Source organism: Crocuta crocuta, unplaced genomic scaffold, assembly GCF_008692635.1.
Source record: "Crocuta crocuta isolate KB4526 unplaced genomic scaffold, BGI_CrCroc_1.0 scaffold102, whole genome shotgun sequence".
Classification (NCBI taxonomy): domain Eukaryota; kingdom Metazoa; phylum Chordata; class Mammalia; order Carnivora; family Hyaenidae; genus Crocuta; species Crocuta crocuta.
This window is the reverse complement of record NW_027530019.1, coordinates 1,146,863-1,166,343: the sequence shown is the minus strand read 5'-3', so window position 1 is coordinate 1,166,343 and position 19,481 is coordinate 1,146,863. Positions and strand designations below refer to the sequence as shown.

Sequence of the window (19,481 nt, the reverse complement as noted above, 5' to 3'; positions counted from 1 at the left end):
GGGGGGTAAGGGAGGCAGGGGGAGCAGGTAGTGGCTCTTCTACCTCTTTGTTTCTTTTCTAACCATTTTTGCCATGTGGATGCTCCTACCTTTACTAGGGCATCTAGCCACAGTTTCAGCTGCTGTGTTTAAAGCTTTGGTTGGGATCCCTTGAGATTATCCCTATGCCCATTACTGACCTCTTTCTGTGGGGTGCTGGGGAGCAAGTAATTCTTCCTAATTCTAAGGAGACTACAGAATCCTAAGGGGGGAAAAAATCACAAAATGGCAGGTGCGTTATATGGGGAACCCAGACTTGTAAAATAAGGCAGGTGGCATTCCTCCCTACTACTATCTTTTACAGAACCAGCACAACCCACAGCTTCTAGAATAGAGCCAGCGTACTTCAGGAAAATTATACTTATATATCACATGTAAACATACACGCAACATGTGAACATAGATCCTATAGCCAGAGGTAGACATACACTAGAGACCCACACTAGGCCAATCAGATTCTCTTTTCTACAGATTTGAAATTGTAAAGCTAAAGGAAGTGATAGGAAGAAGCAAGAGAAAGGAGTTCACAAGGGCACCTGGGTGGCTCAATGGATAAGTGTCTGACTTGGGCTCAGGTCATGATTTCATGCTTTGTGTGTTTGAGTTGGCATGCGGAGCCCACTTTGGATCCTCTGTCCCCCCTCTCCCTCTGCCCCTCCTCTGTTCTCTCTCTCTCAAAAATAAATAAACAAAATTTTAAAAAGGAGCAATCACAGAAAACAGACTCCTTTGGATGGGAGACTTGAAGAGTAACCTTGGTTTCCAAATATAAGTTCAAATTGCACAGACTCCTTGCTGCAGAGTGTTTTGTCTTGTATGCCTAAAATATTGGCTCTCATGCCCTTTCAATAAACCCCCTTTTATTTGGCTTATGGTTATGATTCTTGGAGTTAAGTTATCTGTGACTGAGGCAAAAGTAAAAGGGGTCAGGATTTGACTACTGTCTTGGAGCTTTGAGGAAAAAAAATGGTTAAAGAAGGGAACTTCAGGAATAAAAGACATATCAGAGTATCCCAAATCCCCATATGGAAGTCTTTTTTTAAAGTCCCTTAACTTTGTTGCACTGATTTGTTTCTTTCATTATGCCTTACTACAAAAATACAGTGTAAGTTTTCTCTGAGTTTACTTTGCAGCTGAATTTTTAAGTATTAGAGAGAGATAATTCTGGCAAGTCAATCAAGTAATTGACAAACTCAGGAAACTCAAAAGTTAAAGATGTCAGCTTTATGGAAGCTGAAGTTAAGTTTATATTGCATAAGAAAATTATATCTGTAAATATTTCCTTTTGTCCTGCACAAGGTAGATACTCAGAAATTTGTTAGAGCTATGTATTTGTTAAACAAATGAAAGAGAGCTAACAAAAATCTATTTAAGAAAAATAAAATATAACTATCAGTATTGTTATAAAAGTAAATTACTGAAGGCAAAAGTTCTAATGTATAGATTCCTATATATTTGAATTGCTTCTATATTGAATGTCAATATCTTTTCCTAAACAAAATAATTAGGGGCACCTAGGTGGGTCTTGGTTATGCGTCTCACTTTGGCTCAGGTTATGATCTCAGGGTTCATGAGTTTGAGCCCTGCATTGGGCTCTCTGCTGTCAGCACAGAGTCCTGCTTTGCATACTTTGTCCCTGTCCCTCTCTGCCCCTTCCCTGCTCATGCACACATGCACTGTCTCTCTCTCTCAAAAACATAATAAACATTTAAAAAAACAGTAACAAAAAATTTAAAAATTAAACTTAAAATTAAGATAAAGAATTAGGGGAAAAAAGAAAAAAAAAGTAAGAGAATTAACAGACTCTTCTGAAACCAAGAATTGATAAAATCTTTACTTTAGAATCAAACTATTTGCATAAGCTGTAATAAGACTAAAATGCCCATAAACATTTAGAAAGGAATTTATAAAATTTACCCAGTTGTATTAAGGTACATAGAACTTTTCTAGGGGAATATGGGTTAATTTTTCTTATGTTTTTTAAACATTCCGCAATGTTATATAACTTTTAAATTAGGGGCACCTGGGTGGCTCAGTCAGTTAAGCATCTGACTTGATTTTGGCTCAGGTCATAATCTCATGGTTTGTGAGCTCGAGCCCCACATCAGACTCTGTGCTGACAACATGGAGCCTGATGGGATTCTCCCTCTCCCTCTCTCTGTCCCTCCCCAGCTCATGCTCTCTCCCTCAAAGTAAATTTTAAAAAATTTATGTTATATTTTACGGTTTGTCTTAACTTACTCTGAAGTTCTCTGGTGACATCAAAAGACTTGTTACTGGACCAGCCTCCAAAAAGAATTTATGCAGAATTTCTTCAGTAAAGATATTCCACAAAATGACACATGAATCCTGGTCTCCAGACACAAGCCAACTTTGGTCTAATTTTGAAGAGAGACCATGTGGATAAAGTAATGAAGTAATGCTTTGGTGATGGCCTTTGAGCACTTTGTAAGGAAGGGAATCTGGAAAACAACCAAACACCAAATAATGAAAAAATTATTTTTATTCAAGAAATAGTATTGAAGTTTTCTTTTATAAAATTTTAATGTAAAGAAGATACACAAATTAAAGTTAAAATGAATGACCAATCCTTGAACCATTTCAAAAGGCAAGCATCTCCTTATAAGCTACATCATGCTTCTGATGAAGCACTAAAGCCGGTTATTCGAAGTCTACAACTTCTCTAAGGATGTTAGCAAGTTACCAATTCCAGTGCCATCAAATAGCAAAGGCTGTTCTAAAAGAGTGAACAATTTATCCATTTTGCTTCTATAAAAATTAATCTCAGAACATTACTGCTGCCCTTTTAATAAGCTTAACCAAGTCTAGTATAAAAGAAAAGCAAAGTTTCACCAAATACTTTTTTGCCTTAAAAAATATTAGAGATTATCTAGTTCTATTGTTTTACAGATAAAGTACCTGAGGCTCAGATAAGTTACGTGACCTGAATCCAAGGGTGAAAAAGCACAGCATAATGTTTAAGAGCATAGCTTTGCTATTACATGAATGGTTTGGTTTTCTAGGTTTGTTACTTACTAGACAGGTCACCATGACAAGTTGCTTTTCCCCCTCTAAGCCACAGGCACTGCATCTGAAAACCCTGGGACAATAATAGCACTTATTTCACACAAGACTGTTGTGTAGAATAAATAAGATAATGTCTTTCATTTCCTAGCACTGGCACTTGGTAAGGATGTGGGTATTTCATACCATAGCTCTCCTAGAGCACAGGACTACTGACACTCAGTTTCCATACAGCCTCTGACTTCATCATTAGCTAAAACTAAAACTAAACAGAAAAAAATGGAGAAGACCATAGACCACAAACCCTCTTTCCTAAAATTGAGAAAGAGTCCCAAAGAGTCATTATTACTTTGATTAAAGAATCATTAGTTATTTCACTTCCAGGAGACACATGCTCAGTTTATATCCCCTCAGCAAACCAAGATGACTATTAATTCAGATATTCAAGTCAAATGTAGCTTTCTGCTTTTTTTCTGGATAAGAAAAATCAGCCTAGATTAGAAGTGCTAAGGTCTTAAGCTTTTTCACTAACTTTTAATAGCAGCCATTGAGCCATGGAGCAGTATTCTCCTCGGTTCATTGCTATTCACTCCTTTCTTTCACGCAATCAGTGAATACAAATTAGTAACATTTAGTAAGTAGTCAAAGTAAGCTGAGAACAGGCAATGTAACAAGGTGTGTCTTAAAAATTGAGATTTGGCCTTATCTCTTAAGGACCTTACAGTCTAGTAGGATCCATGCATTAAAAACTATCAGACATTACCTACACATCCCAAAATCTCAATCACTTCCTGCATTTTCCTTCCTTTACATAAGAAACTTACTGCATAACAGTCTTTATTTAATAGATATTCACTGTTGAAATGGGCAAAAATAGATAAGAACATGTTTATATTAACAAAGAAATTAAAATTAAAACAGGAAGATACCATTTTTTTTCTGATTGGCAAATCCTAAAATGTTTAATAGCACACAAAGTTGGCTAAGGTGTGGGAAAAAGACATTTTCATAGGCTATTAGTGGAGACACATGTACACAGATGTTCTTTGGAGAACATTTTAATAACTTTTCAAAATTAAAAATATTCATAAGTGTTGATCCGTAATTCTACTCCTGCAAATTCATACTATAGATATGACCACATATATGTGCAAAGATGGTTAATTCAGCATTTTCTCTCAAAGCCAAAGACTAGAAAAACCGAAACACCCATTAATAAGAGATTTTTTAAATGAAAATTTGATTATTATTAGTCATTTAAAATGAGCTCATAAAGAATGTGCTCCAAAATATTTTATTAAGATATGTTTCAGGGTATTTCGGTAAAGTGTATAGAACATGCCTCCATTTGCATAATATAATTAAAAGAATGCATATTGCTAGGTTGGTATGTACTTGTATATGCAGAGAAAATTTTAAGGGTATAAAGAAACTTATTAGCAGTTGCCTTTGGTGAAGGAAGCAGGAAGATCAAGGAAGAAGAGAAACATATTTTCTCATTGTATAACCCTCCATTTGATTTTTTAAAAAAACCCAGATATGCATTTTACTTTAACATTAAAATATGTACACATTAATTAGCAAATGTCAGCAAATTTTTTAAGCTTTGGCAATCTTCTTAGTACAGCTTGTTAAAGTTGAAGCTTAAGTAAATTAAATAAATGGGGTTAAATAAAATTCAATGACCTTTTAATAAAGAACCGCCTTCTAGAAGTCCTGCTTTGGCAGCATTCAAAGCCTGTGTAATGAAAATGGTCCCATCTTCGCAGCCACATATTAGTTTATCAAGACTTGAAACATACTCTGATGAAGTGACTGCCACTGTTGCAGCCCCAGAGACATAGTCGATAATACTCATGGTATGATGCTTATCAAAATTATCTTGAAGGGTCCAGGTGGCAGTTATTGGTATTTCTAAAAGGAAAACACACAAAAAGGGAAAATCTGGCTTATAAATTCATCATAGACCTGGAAACTGTTATCAAGGCACCATCCCTTGTGGTCCACAGAGGCTCTTTTGCCATCCTAACAGTGGCTATATGCAGAAAAGTTCTCCTGCCTTCTATTGTCTTTACTCAAGATGCTATCTCATTGGTCCTCTGTCCTTCAGGCAGCCTCAGAAGAATAGATGTGTATTAGTGCATTCATTTTAGACCTAGGTCAACTGAAAAGAATGGAGAAACTCTTGCAGTGATGTAAAGTGGTGGTCTAGTCTCATGAGTTCTCTATTTGTCTCAGCAATGTTAAGAAGGAAAACTGAGGGTCTGTTAGTTGTGTGAAGAAAATGGAAGAAATGTATTCTTTGAATATGAAGGGTATGAGTATCTCAAAATCATACCAAGCCCCCAGGCAAATATCTAAGAATTACTGAGAGCACTGATTATCATTCTATGTAGCTCATCATCTAAGCATTTGAAGGGAGAGAGGCTTGGATCCAGGAGCAAAGAGGGCGGGTCAGAGCCACCTACTTCTCTATGAAAGGGCATCCCTAATCTTGCAGTACATGTGCCACAGTAATTATGAAAAACCTAGACCCCAAAACTTAGACAAGCATCAAGAGTTGTCATAGATGTCTATGGTTCCAGTTATAAAGAAAATTACCTAAATGCCTCCTTAATTCCGCTGCTGGCAGTGGTACATGCATGAGAAATCCTAGTCACCATTAGATGGCCTTAGCAGGGGCATGGTATACATTTTAACTCTTAATATAGAACTTCTAAGAAACTTTTCCATACACTGTACCAAGTTCTAAATCTATTTTTTGGCCATTTTCTTATTAACCTAGGACTATTAGGAACCGTTTTGAAAACATTTATGACAAAGACACTGAAAATTAAGCCAGTGAGTTTGTTAAGTAACGGAAACTTGTGCTTTGGAATTCAAATATTGAGGACCTTGTTTCTGCTGTGCCTCAGACAGTGATTCAGAGATATCTTAATGATTTGGGAATAAGAGAAGAGTAGGACGGGCTTTCTCAGTTTGGAATACCTAAGTCTCAGGACCTTGACGGTTCTCCACAATAATGTTTCCTTTAATGATTTCAGTTTTGTATTCTAAGAAAAATGAAAATAAGCAAATGGTAAATCATCTAATAGTTCAAAGAGCCAAATGGTTTGGTGGCCAAGTTTATATCAGCCCCTGCCATTCCAAGCAGTTGTAATAATACCAGGAGAGGAACTGGTTGTAAAGGGTACAGGACGGACATGGGCATGACAAATTCAAAAACATGAGTATGCCATATCAACCTATCCTACGTCCATATTGAAAGCTCCCATTTCATTTGAATAAAACATCATTCCTGTTAAATTGATGTTAATTTGAATTATATCAGTTGTATTGTTGTACCAGATCTATAAACATCATGTTTATACCTCCTTTTATGTTGGCATCTAATGCATAGTGTGGTACATGAGAAAATTTATCTTACTTGTACCCTCATGTTACTCAAATGAGAAAAACACTGAGTTAATTATAAACTAGTTCCCAGAAGACATGTGATTAGAAATAGATTAGAAACTGTCTTACCTCTAGGAGAACCATCAAACTTGGATACAGGAACATCAGGGATGTGCCACAAAGTAATTCTTCCTGAGACTTCTCCAGAGAACAGTATCTTATAAAAAGGCTCTTTCCTTTCATTCATGTAGCCCATAACAAAGGAAAGGCCCTGGTCCAAAACAAAAAGTTAGCTTTTATGTAGAAAAAAATATATAAATATAAAATGACAACCACTGTTTTCAAATGAAGGAATAAGACTTTATAGATTAACTGAATTGTTTCCATTTGTTGCCCGCTCTTTCAAAAATTTCAAGGTAACTTAAGTGAAATCATCTCTTACTCAAGACAAAAAAGTTTTCATAAGGTAAGAAGCAAAGTCATCAGCTAGACTTCGGAGTTAATAAGAATATTTAACGTTTACTTAACATGTTCTATGTCTATATTACACATACTGTTAGGGGCTTTACATCTATTCCGCTAAATAATCCTCACAGTAATTCTGTGAAGTTGGTATTATCATTGTCTCCATTTCCCAGATGAATAAACTGAGAGTGGAGATTGATTTGCCTAAAGTGATAACAGACAGCAATATGCTTATGAGTCCAACAGTTCAGACTCAAGAGTCCATGCCTTCATGACCCCACTCTACTGTCCACTAAGGAGGCTTGATTTCTTTATGGTCTGTTCAGTTCCAATTGTCAATTAAAATAGCAACAAATAATATATGTATGGTAATTTGGTGTGATTAGTATGCTTTCAACTTTCTGGTAACTACTTTACAGATTTATATATTTGATTTTAAACATTCCAAGAGGTCACAAATAAAAATGAGTCCATTACATACAAAGAAGTAAACAAATACTAATATAAGTAAATATATAGTTATAGTTTATTTCAATACATTATATATTATGTACATACATAAAGCTATAATTTTGCTAAGGCAGAGTATGAATATTGGGCACCAAAGTTCTGGAAGAAATGCCTTTACTAGTGTAATGAGTCTAGAATCTCTCTAGTGCCTCAGTGCAGTGTAGATGTTCTTTGGGCAGATTTGCATATAGAGATTATGAACAAGGGATCAAAATGATTAAGTGATTATAAAAACAAAAACTTATTTTGGTGTACAAATAAAAGGCACCCTGGAAAGAAAGCCAACTGCTGGTGCTGGAAGTAATAAAGTCTAAGAAAGTGATAGTTCCTCATCAGAAAATATGCTTGAAGGTCAGGACTTTGATGTATTATTAGAAAAATTCTATAACATATCTGTGGAGAATATGAAAGGCCAAACCACTGCTGTATTTAATCCTCACAACAAAGCTACAGAGTAAGTAAACACTGCTCTTATTCCAGTTATGGAGAAAAGCAAATGAAGACAGGAAGCGAGTATGAAAGGAATCCAAGAGCATGCAACGGTAGTCCCCAACAAGAGAGTATTGCAGAGGAGAAAACAGTTCCTAGGAAGTTGTTTCTACAGATTTAGAAGGCACTTTCGAGTCTTATACTTCTCAAGCCATCACTTTTGTAGGTGTTAGAAACTGTGTCGATACAATTTGGTACACTGCCAAACTAGCTTCTCAAACTCTCTTGACCTTGAAGAACTTTAGACTAGTCCAACTCCCTCATGATTTTGATACAGAGAGCCTGGGCGGCTATTCGGTTCCTGGAGTTGGTAGCAGGCAGCAGGCCTCTTTTCCCCTGACCGCTTATGCTCCCATGCTGCAGTTACCCACTCCGTACCTACTATCCCACTGCCATTCATTACTTGCTCACACCCACTCCTTGTCACCTCCGCCCTCATCCTTCGCAGTATTCCCTCTAGTTCTTTCTATTCACCGGGAAACTCTGCTCAGAGCCCCTAACCATATGAACTCTGATTTTTCATCACAGTACCCAGTATTCATCACAAGAAACACCTGCCCTCCGAAAGGCAATAAAATAGTCCTTAAGAGTGAGTTCTCAGGGTGCCTGGGTGGCTCACTTGGTTAAACATCTGACTCATAATCTCATGGTTCATTGGATTGAGCCCCACATCAGGCTCTGCGCTGACAGCATGGAGCCTGTTTGGAATCCTCCCTCTCCCTCTCTCACTGGCCCTCCCCTGCTCCATCTCTCTCAGAATTTAAATAAATACACATTTAAAAAAAGAGAGAATTCTCTTGGGTTAATTGCCTGGATTCAAATCCTAGTTTAGCACGTATTAACTCTGTTAAAAGTGCCAATTACTTGATGTGGACAACTTACTAACCTTTCTGTGTCTCATTTTCCCTAAGTGTGAAAGAAGGGCAATAAAAGCACCTACTCTATGGGATTGCTGTTAGTATTAATGAATTGTTAAAGGTGAGGTGCTTAGAATGGTGCCATGCCTTTGGTACATACTCAGTACAGATTAATCATTCTTCTTATCCGCTTTTCAGAACAATTGAGAAACTTGCTCCAAAGTCCAACTCCCAGACTCGGGCCAAACTGCCCAGGTTCAAATCCTAGGAATTAACCTCTCCGAACATGATTTGCAAAGTGAGGCCACAGTGGGAATGCATGTAATGAAGGAGTGTGTGTATGTGATAATAATAAGGACTCAAAAAAAATTACCCATCATCATCATTGTTATCACTCTTGGTTCATGCACCCAATTCCTTACATGCAGTCCTCAGGCTGTACTCTTACCTCAGCCATGCAGTTACTCCACAGCCAAGTCCTGGAAGGCCAGTACCCCATGTCAACACCCAGGACCCCTGCCACAGGCCTCAGTGATCATCAGCTATGATTGGAAGCTTGGGAAACTCTCAGGAAGCTACCGAAAGAAGGGCTAGTCTCCTTTTGCTACTATAACTTCATCAGCAGATACATTCCTAACATCACAAATGGTAACTCCGGGAACATGTTACTGTCAAACACTCAGATTTAAGTCTAAAGTGCCATTCCCAAAGAAGAGTTCACTTAAGGGGCGCCTGGGTGGCTTAGTCGGTTAAGCGTCTGACTTTGGCTTAGGTCATGATCTCGCGGTTCATGGTTTCAAGCCCTGCGTCGGGCTGACTACAGCTCAGAGCCTGGAGCCTGTTTCAGAGTCTGTCACTCCGTCTCTCTCTGGCCCTCCCCTGCTCACACTGTCTCTCTCTTTCTCCTAGAAATAAATAAATAAAACATTAAAAAAACTAAAAAAAGAAGAGTTCACTTAATATCACATATTTATAGAATACCCTTTTCCAATCTCATTGTACCTACTAACTTATCTCCCCACCCCATCAAAATGTTACCTTCTAACTTCAGGAGAGACTAAGAAATCTTTTATTTAGGGAATATTGGTGATGTTTCAAATAAGGAAAATAATGTTAGACTTTAGTTTCTGGCTGGACAAAGGACAAGCAAGGGTATAAGGGTGGGTAGATTGGCTTCCTTTAGTTTCCAATTATGCTATTCATCTTTCACTGGTTTCCAAGTATTTCCAACTTTTAAGATGAAGAAATGACTGTGGTTGTCTAAACCACACCTGGGTGGCTCAGTTGGTTAAGTGTCTGACTTCGGCTCAGGTCATTATCTCACGGTTCATGAGTTCAAGCTCTGCGTCAGGCTCTGTGCTAACAGCTTGGAGCCTGGAGTTGTTTCAAATTCTGTGTCTCCCTCTCTCTCTCTCTCTCTCCCCCCACCCTCTCCTTACCCCACTTGCACAGGTCCTCTTTCTCTCTCTCAGAAGTAAATGTTTTAAAAAAAAGATTATTTAAGAATTATTGATAAAAGATCCATAGATCTATGTCTTCACATTTTGAAAAGCAAAATAAAGTGGCTTCCCTAAGATTGGTATTTTCTTAAGTTAATTTGTAATTGCTGTGTTTTTCCTCATAGCACTGATATTTGCAGTTGACTAGAAGATCTTAAAGGACACTACTTATATTTTAGCTTTTGGGGAAACCTGCTTTATAAAAAGTGCATTCTGGAGCTAAAAGAAAGAATGGGCATGCAGGTCCTTTACAAAATAACTGGAAATGCTTTTCTGAGTTAGCCACACGACTGCGCTTATGATCAACAGCAAAGCAAGACTCGACTGCCACTCACCAATGACCTTCGAAATAGTATTTGATTCCACAATTCTGAAGTTTGCCTGTGCCCCAGTGGCACTCAGAGTTCTAATTTGTGGCTGGCAGCTTCTTCATCAAGTTTTTGCAACAAAACCTTGCAGATATGTTAAGGGACAGTCACAGAACTATAGGTTCTCCAATGGCTAAGCTGCCTAATTAAGCAAATCATCACTCCGTAAAAAATAGCATGTTTCCTTGGTTGACACACCAGTAATCCAAAGTCCTTATTCTCCAGGAAATACCTCCTTGGATAATTAACTGATAACTAAGTCTACAGGTTAATAGTCACAATAACAAGAACAAATCCCACTTTGGGTAGCACTGCTAAAATAAAATAACTTTAAAAGGGTCAGGCTACGTAGAGTGTCAAAGATAAAATTCAGTTAAGTAAAAACACACAATTAATTATATCCTCAATTCTGCCAGGATTCACAATTAAATTTGTTTTGGCAAGAAAATTTATTCAGAAGAATAGCTAAACATAGGGGAAAACTATAATATTGAGTTAAAAAAGGATATAAACCATTTGATAAAATTTAAAAATTGGAGTAGACACATCAAAATGTTAATAACTTCACACTAAAACATATTCCAAAGGATCAGTGAACAATGTGTGTCTGTGGTGGGGTGAGGGAGGGAGGGAGAGAGAGAATAAATATGGCAAAATGTTGACAATTGGTATATCTAGCAAGAGGGTAGATAAGTGATCATTATGCTATTCTGAAACTTTTTAAATGTTTGAAAGTTTTCTTATTAAAATAAGTAAATACATAAAAATATTCCTTGTGAATATTTATGGTGGCAAAATTATGAATTTTAGTTCCTCCATTGTTAACTTTTAATTTTAATTTTAACTTTCATTATTTTTCTCTAACAAATATATATCATTTAGTTACTCCAGCTTTAAAATATATATTTTTCGAAGGCAAAGTTTTCTCTTCAGTACCCATTTAACAATTAGATTTGATTTTCTCGTTGACAACTTGATGTGATTCTTCCATTCAATTTTTTCAAGTCTGACTCTGTTACAGACAAAGCAACACTTATCTAAAATGCGGAGTGAAGCTGCTTTGAGGCAGTCACTCTCTCCTTGCATTACCTTATTTTCCTGCACAGAAGTAGAGCACAGTAAATGAGGATAAATGGTCTCTTTAAGCACTCTTCCATCAGCAGGGTATATGCTTTTTGAAAGCCCACTGCATGGCAAAAAATAAAAAGCAGAGTTTAGAACTTTGGGCTTCTTTATTCGTTTTTTTCCTCCTACCACTTTCAAAAGCCGGATGGTACCATTCAAGTTTCTAAACTCTAGTTAGAAATTGTTGGGTTAATAATTACAAGTGACTTTTTGAAAACCCAGCACCAGCTGTACAAGTTATACATGGTTAATCTCATTCCTTCATCCCCTGCTGTTTTATACAAAGGCTGAAGCCTACCAAGCCCAGAGTAAATCTTCTAGTGCCAAAGTTGTTTTGTTCTGGTTTTTGATCATGGGCAGCATGCAGAGATTTTTCCATAATAAACCTCCCAAAGTTCATTTTCTACCTGAATGTTTTGTATGCCGCTCCCATCTGAGCCCACCTGTTCAGCAGCTGATAGATGTAACTGTGACCATCTTCTGTCCAGATGATGATTCTGTGAGCAGCAAGCACCTCTCCACCAGCAAAAAGCTGCCCACTTCTACTAACTTCAGTCCGCAGAAGGGAAAAATCACAATAGTCATAAACCTAAAATACAAAATTAATGATGCAAATTAACAAAAGCCTCTAATCTAATCTGACAATGAGATGAAAGATAAATTAGGCTTATCAAGACTATCTAGATGGCCGTATTAATACAACAATATATTAAATATTAGTAACTGGACACACTATACTCATGCACCAAGATAATATTTTACTAGTACTTATTTTTTCACATTTATCCTAAGATAGGTTTAGTGAATAAACTTTATACCATTTCAGAATGTGCCCATTAAGCACAGAGACCAAAAATCCCAAAATTTATATATAATTTTATTCCTTCTGTATGGTAGTCCAATTTCTACTTTTAAAGAGGTATTATACAAAAAGTTTACACAGCAGAAAACTTTTGTTAGACCAGATATTTTATATTTTTGTTCAAAAATATATTATCAACATATAAGTAAGACAATGTAGTTTTGTTAGCTGGGCCAGCTATATGAAACATTAAAGAGAAAGAGATGCTATCAAATGATAATAAGTCAGCTTTTCATTCTTACTTGGAGAGATCAGCAAATATACCCATAAGAAAGGAATGTATATTCCCTAGAAATGAACATAGCAACTACGCAGAAAAAGAACAAAGTCCATAAATAAAATCAATGTATGTAGATGAAAGGGTTTACTTTGCTTTTTAATTCTAAAGCTCAGGCATCAAAATTTAAAATAACCTAGAGATAAATAATCATTCTTGTTATGGTCTGTTACTAATAAAATTAGGATCTATTTTATACATATAATATCCTGAGAAGCAAAACAGCTGAGTGCAAGGAGAGGAAGAGTGATATAAGTGGGTCATAAAGGACAAATAATTCCATTTATCTTGTCATTTTATAATACCTTCCAACATTTAGAAAATACCACCAATAAAAGTCTCTCTGTATATGTGCAAAATCGTATCGCCCGGCAGTTCAGGGAGTCGAGAAATTTGGATTCCTTCTCATAGACATCTTGTTTTTCCTTCAAAAGGAATGAGAACATTTTAGTACCAGTTCTAGGTAATTTATACATCACTGTACCAGAAAACTTACTACCCCGTATATCTGAAATAGATCAGACCATTTTTATAAAAAAAAAAAATAAATACTCCAGTTTCCTTTTGAATTCCCTGGACTAAGAAATCACTTCACAAAAGAAACCAAGAATAGGAATCCCACTTGGATTAAAGGATTCCTCATATATAATCATTCATCCAAGCATTCTGTGGGGCACTGTGCTGGATGCTGAGAATGTAAAGATATGAATAAGTTTCTAATTTTCAGGTATGGCGGAAAGATAAACAAAAAAAGTAACATGTTAAAAAAAAAACCTGTAGTACTTTCATTGCTAAAAAAGAAAACTTTACTTAGTTTTGCTTTGAAAAAACAAGAGAGGCCAACACAGAACACCTAGACTACCATATTCACAGTAAGTTTCTGATGATGCTGATGTGTATTTCTTGGGCTCATCATGGCAACACAATTCCTAGGCTTCCTCTAGGAATTTCTAAGAAATTCCAAAGGAGACCTCAGAGCATGGGGCAGCTAAAACAATTTTATCATCAGCATAAATATGACTGGTTTTTCATCCACCACCTCAAATCATAGCCTGATGCAGGGAACAGGTGAATATACTCGACTCCCAAAGCATGTGACCACAGCTGTTCACAGTCATCTCCCTGGCACCGCTCACATACACTGAGAAGGGGGTCTTTCTGCTGCAAGGGTCAGAAAGATACTCTTCTATGATAGATTTATTTATTTTTATTAAAATATATGTGTGTGTATGTGTGTGTGCTGATAAAAACATTTGTATACGCCCTGAGAACAGGTTGAAAGGATACAGTCTAATTGTCATCAATGCCCACCCTTTGGAGGAGTGATGGGGAAGTACAGAGGTAAAATTTATACACTTTTACATTATTTGAACTCTTAACAATGAGCAGGGAACACCTTTATAATTAATTTTTTAAAAATCAATAAATTTGCTTGAAATTGGAGAATAAAGAATAGAGTTTCACAAGCCAACCTGAATGCTGTTGATAGATGAAGAGAGATCCCATACTTTGAGCTCACCAGCTACTGATACCACCAAGAGAGAATCTTCTGTAAAACAATAAAGGCCACATAAATGTTGACCACTGTTATAAGTGGTTGCTGTAGAGATCATTTCACAGTCATTTAAGGATTATATAGGGTTACATAGGTGGAACATATTCAGCTTTAGGGTTATTTTTCTGATAAAAAAATAAACATTTTAGATCACATTTTTAATTCGTTTCAAAATTTCAAAGTGACCTCCATGAATAGAGGAGCACACTAAAAGCAGAACCACATTGCAAATGATTACGTTGTCAGTATTACATTTTCCTATTTCAGAAATAAGTAAGGAGATCCAGAAGATAAAGCAAGGCAAAAGTTCCAAGAGTCTTGCTAATCCACCACAGATGCCTGCTTGTCACCCCTGAAATGTACCGATGAACTGGGTCATGGAAACATGGTCTCCTCTTTTCATTTCATGTTGACCTCTTGCTGACTTCCTAACGACTTGAACCACTGGCATAGGCATTCTCTCAGTTTTCTTGATACGGCTTAGAGAACTATCCCCACCAACAGGTAAACACAACGAAGAATTCTGAACTCTTGCCCAATAGTTCAACAAATAGTTCAAAAGTGATCTTTTTATATGCATTCTCCCAGTGCTACATAAGACACAACTCTTACCTTGAATTCTCATGGAGTGTACAATGCACAGGCAGTTGATCCAATCAGGAGACTGAGATGATATAAAAGTGTGAATAACAGCTAAACTTTTAGCATCAATGATAAGAACATCTTGATATTCTCCACAACACAGAAGCCAGCCTTCCCCTGTCATCCGGAAGGAGCAGTGGTAATACTATGGAAATGAAATTAAAAGTAAGGATTTAAATATCACTAGCAATGAACATAATTTGGGCTATGGTGAAGACTCCTCTGGATTTTAGTTTTATCATCTATTCAATGAAGGTATTTACTTGCTAATGAATAGCAAGTAAAATTTCTTTTAGTTCAATGTTTCCACATTGCTAAAGTATTGATTTGGGGCTTGAGTCTCATTTGTATTTCACTATTTTTCTTGAGAAAGGGAGGATCTTTTTAGGAAGAAGAAATCTTATTCCAAGTCATAGAAATCTCACAATTGTTATATTTCTAGAATGTTATGTAGAACTACGCAACAACAAAAATCAGATTCTTTGTCCTAGCAGCATCGCTTCATGTTAAGGAGAAATAAAAGTGTTTGAAGAGTATGTAAGGAATTCTTGTGCCAAATAAGTTTTAAGAACAGTTTTTATCAAAGATTGAGTAATACATTCTACTCTAGACAAACTCTCTCACTATTAAGATTTTGGTGCCAGAAAGGAGTTGTGAATATTATAGTGCAAGTCATCAATGCTAGAAGCAATTAATAAAATATAAAAAACACTGTTAGCGCTATTGTATAATGCAACTGTCTTACCTATATGCTTGGAGTACATCTACTGAAAGGTAAAATCTGTTTTAAATACTGGGAAATAAAGGTATGGCTATACCTTTTGCTCTCTTTTCTTATATAAGAAATTCAAAAATAAGAACCTATCCACCTAAAAATGGTTACAATTGAGGGCGAGAAAAAAAAACTTTCCGGCTTTATAAAATAGCTTGTCATTAAAACTGAATCTTTCTATATGTCTGTGTATGTGTTGTGAGTGCAACTAAGAAAAAAATAAAAATAAATTTTCTTTTGAATGTATCTATGTTAGAAAGACACAGAAATAAAGAAAGAATCAGGAAAACAGTGCTTGAATAGTTAACTTTGGGGAAAGAAAAATATCACAATAACAGATGATAACTGACACTGTTCTATTCCAGGGACAAAAGAAAAATTAAAGGAAAGTATATCCTCCAAGGACTTTTCTTTAAATATGTGCTTAGCAAGTCCTCTAAAGGAATTGTAGAATCCAGAAATGTTTTGAAGGGACTGAATGTACTTACACAGATTGCAGTGTGCCTGTAAGGAAGCGTGGCCTTCTCCACACGCTGTCCGTTCGTGACATTCCAAACACACATCTCCCTAGCAGAGATAACTTGGTATTATTCTCTGTCATTTCCACTCAATTGGCTGAAATAATTTTTGTGCCACCAAGTTTTTCTGTAGTGCTGCACTTAAATGCAACCTGATCGTTTATGTGGCTTTTTGTTACAGATTACTGAGCAAGAAAATGTTGTGGTCATTAGCAGGGATGACATACTGTATCTGTGTCTTTTTGTTTGGGTAATTACACCCTGCCGCCAGCCTACAAACCTTACCTTAGCTCCAACCTGACCTAAAACAAATTGTGTGGATACAGCTATCACAGTCTGTTAGAGTGACAGTACAACAATCTTTCCATGGAAACTGCATCCTCTTGAAAATGGTTTATTTCACTGAACTTAAACTACATATTCTGAAAAGCATAATGCATCAAGGGCTGCATCTTTGGGAGCCGAGGTATCATTTTTATAAAAATAAACAGTGCCACCAAGAGGCTACATTTGGTCTATCACTGATAATGGTTTATTTCTTTGCTTATTCTGAAACACTGAAATCACACTTGCTGCTACATGTTTAGAAAATTCTAATTGTTTAGAAAACTCTGACTGGGTTGCATATATGTTACAAAGATGTACACACCATTAGGAAACAGTGATAAAATACATCCAGGTGCAGGGCAATTTAAATCTACAGGATTTAAGTTCACAAAAACCAGAATGGCTGTTTCAGAGTTGTTTGGTAGTATTCTTCAGTTTTGACAATTTCAACACATAAGCAAAACTTTCCATGAAAAATTAAATGAAAGCTTTATTAGCTCTAAGGGAGAAGCCACTATTAAGAAGCAAAAGATACGAATTAATAATAGTAAATGCTAGATGCATTTGATTTTTGCCAGCCTTTTTGTTTTTCTGGCCAAACACTGGAAATCAATCTTTAAATCAGTGGTTCTCTACCTGGGGCGATTTTGTCTCCCAAAGGACATTCGACAATGATAAGAGATTTTTGCTTGTCACAACCAGGAACACGCTACTGGCATCTAGTGGGAAAGGCCAGGAATGCTGCTACATATCTAGCAATGCAGTGGAGGGCCCCACAACAAAAGAATTCTCCCGGTGCTACAAACTGTCCTGTACTGGGGCTGAGAAATCATGTTCTAGGTATAGAAACAAAATATTCATAAGGTTTTCTGTCTGTTTACATCCAAACAGGATTTCCAAAAAGGATTTGAGGTGATATGAAAACTCAGGTAACTCAGTAAAACAAGGGAAAAATGTGTGTGTGTGTGTGCGCGCGCGCGCGTGTGCTGGGGGAAAAGGTAGAAATGAAATAATATGTATCAAAGGTAAAAAAAGTGTCAAAGATAAATAGAACTTTAAGTCACTATTAATATAAAAGTTTAGCTTCATAAGGAATTGGAGTTTATTAACATGATTCTCAACTCTAGCTGTACATCACCTGTGCATGTTTCAAAAATCATCCATAGAGATTCTAATTCCGTGGATCTGTGTTGGGGTCCCCACATTGCTAATTAAATTCCATGTTCCAAGGTTGGAGCCTGGGCATCAGTAAAAGCTATCTTGGTGATACTATGTTTCTAAACTCTCTTAGATTCTAATGTTTGCTTATCATCTTATTTTCTATCTTAAAGTAGAAAACTCTATGTACAAAAATTGACTCTTTGCTTAACAGTTGTTTTTAAGAAAGGAAGACAAATGTGTTGTTTCAAAAGTGGCAGACATTTTAGCTGCAACTGTACAAGTTACATATTTAATAAGAACACAGGAAAATTAACTGTTAAAATGTACATTCTTCTTTTGCTTTTGAAATACTATTCCCAAAATTTCTACATAGATTAAATCATCTTCAATTAAAAAGGAAGCTTAACTCAGAAAAAAATGTTTAAAAATTTCCAACATTTTTAAATTTTTGATTTTTCTTATTTCAGTGAAAAGAGGAACACAGAGGAAAGTATCTACCAAATATAAAATTAGAAAATTGTTAAATTCCCTCTGAGTTTCTTGAGAAAAGCCCTTTTTTGTCTTATTCAAATCATATCTCCACCTCAGCACCTCAATAAAAATTCCTCCAGTGGATAAATGGATCAGTCATCACTCTTATATCTACTTTTCTACTTTGAGAAATCGACTATTTTCTTTGGCCCATGCTTCTTCTTTTATGTGTTTGCTTATAAAATTGTAATCATTTCAATTGGAAAGGAGATAAACATGGTTTGCCATCTTGAACCCAAGTCCCATATGTTCTTCAAACTCTATTTTCTCTTATCTTCCATTATACTTTTAGGGTTTCATTGGCATTCTCAGGCTCCGTTCTGCTTCAGAAACTCTGGTTTTCCTTAGAGGTTTGTCTTAGGCTTTCTTACCGTCTCATATTTCACACACTTTCTGGGTGAATTATCTAATCCCATCACTTCAGGTAGCACCCATAGGATGTTGGAAGCCCAGAAAAATTCACTGAGCTCTAGATTTCCATACGCAATTGGCTGTTAGATTTCTCTACCTGGATGACTTGCAAGACTTCCCACTCTTCATGGTCATAATGAGGCATAACATCTGCCCTCCTTGGTTTTCTATTCTCAGTGAATAGTATTATCACTAATGAGTTTCCCAAGTCATTCTTGACATCACACTTTCTCTCACTGCCCCAAATGTATGATACTCACCATGCCAGTTATGTTCTCTGTACAAGCAGCATCAGCATTGTCCAGCAAACATGTTAGAAATGCAAGTTCTTGAACCTAAGCCTGGACCTACTGAACCCATACCTCTGGAAGTGGGGCCCAGAAGTCTGTATTTAAACCAGCTCTTCAGGTGGTCCTGATGCAAGCTCAGGTTGGAGGAGTACTGTCCTGGAAGACTCTAAGACTGGGCACTTGCCTAACTTTCTTGTCTTCTCTCTTGCTGGTGACTGAATGTTTTAATAATAAGTAACAACTCTCTTCATCAATGCCAAGACTTTTTTTGCCTTAAGGTTTTATTAACTAAACGCATTTCTCAATATAAAATATTTACACAGCAAATATTGACATTATTTTGGTCATTATTCCTCTGGTAAA

At 36.4% G+C, this 19,481-nt stretch overlaps 1 protein-coding gene across 5 annotated transcripts in view; it reads right to left on the bottom strand.

Moving 5' to 3' along the window:
• Nucleotides 1-19,481, bottom strand: part of WDR72 (WD repeat domain 72) — a 221,939-nt gene that overhangs the window by 169,588 nt on the left and 32,870 nt on the right. For all 5 annotated transcript variants that reach the window (XM_077764377.1, XM_077764378.1, XM_077764380.1 and 2 more), the window contains 9 exons: nt 16,369-16,447; nt 15,079-15,253; nt 14,384-14,460; nt 13,217-13,336; nt 12,216-12,361; nt 11,737-11,833; nt 6,589-6,730; nt 4,750-4,977; nt 2,281-2,501 (listed from right to left, as the gene is read on the bottom strand). In XM_077764377.1, coding sequence (XP_077620503.1) covers nt 2,281-2,501; nt 4,750-4,977; nt 6,589-6,730; nt 11,737-11,833; nt 12,216-12,361; nt 13,217-13,336; nt 14,384-14,460; nt 15,079-15,253; nt 16,369-16,447 — 1,285 coding nt within the window. The remainder of the gene's footprint in view (nt 1-2,280; nt 2,502-4,749; nt 4,978-6,588; nt 6,731-11,736; nt 11,834-12,215; nt 12,362-13,216; nt 13,337-14,383; nt 14,461-15,078; nt 15,254-16,368; nt 16,448-19,481) is intronic.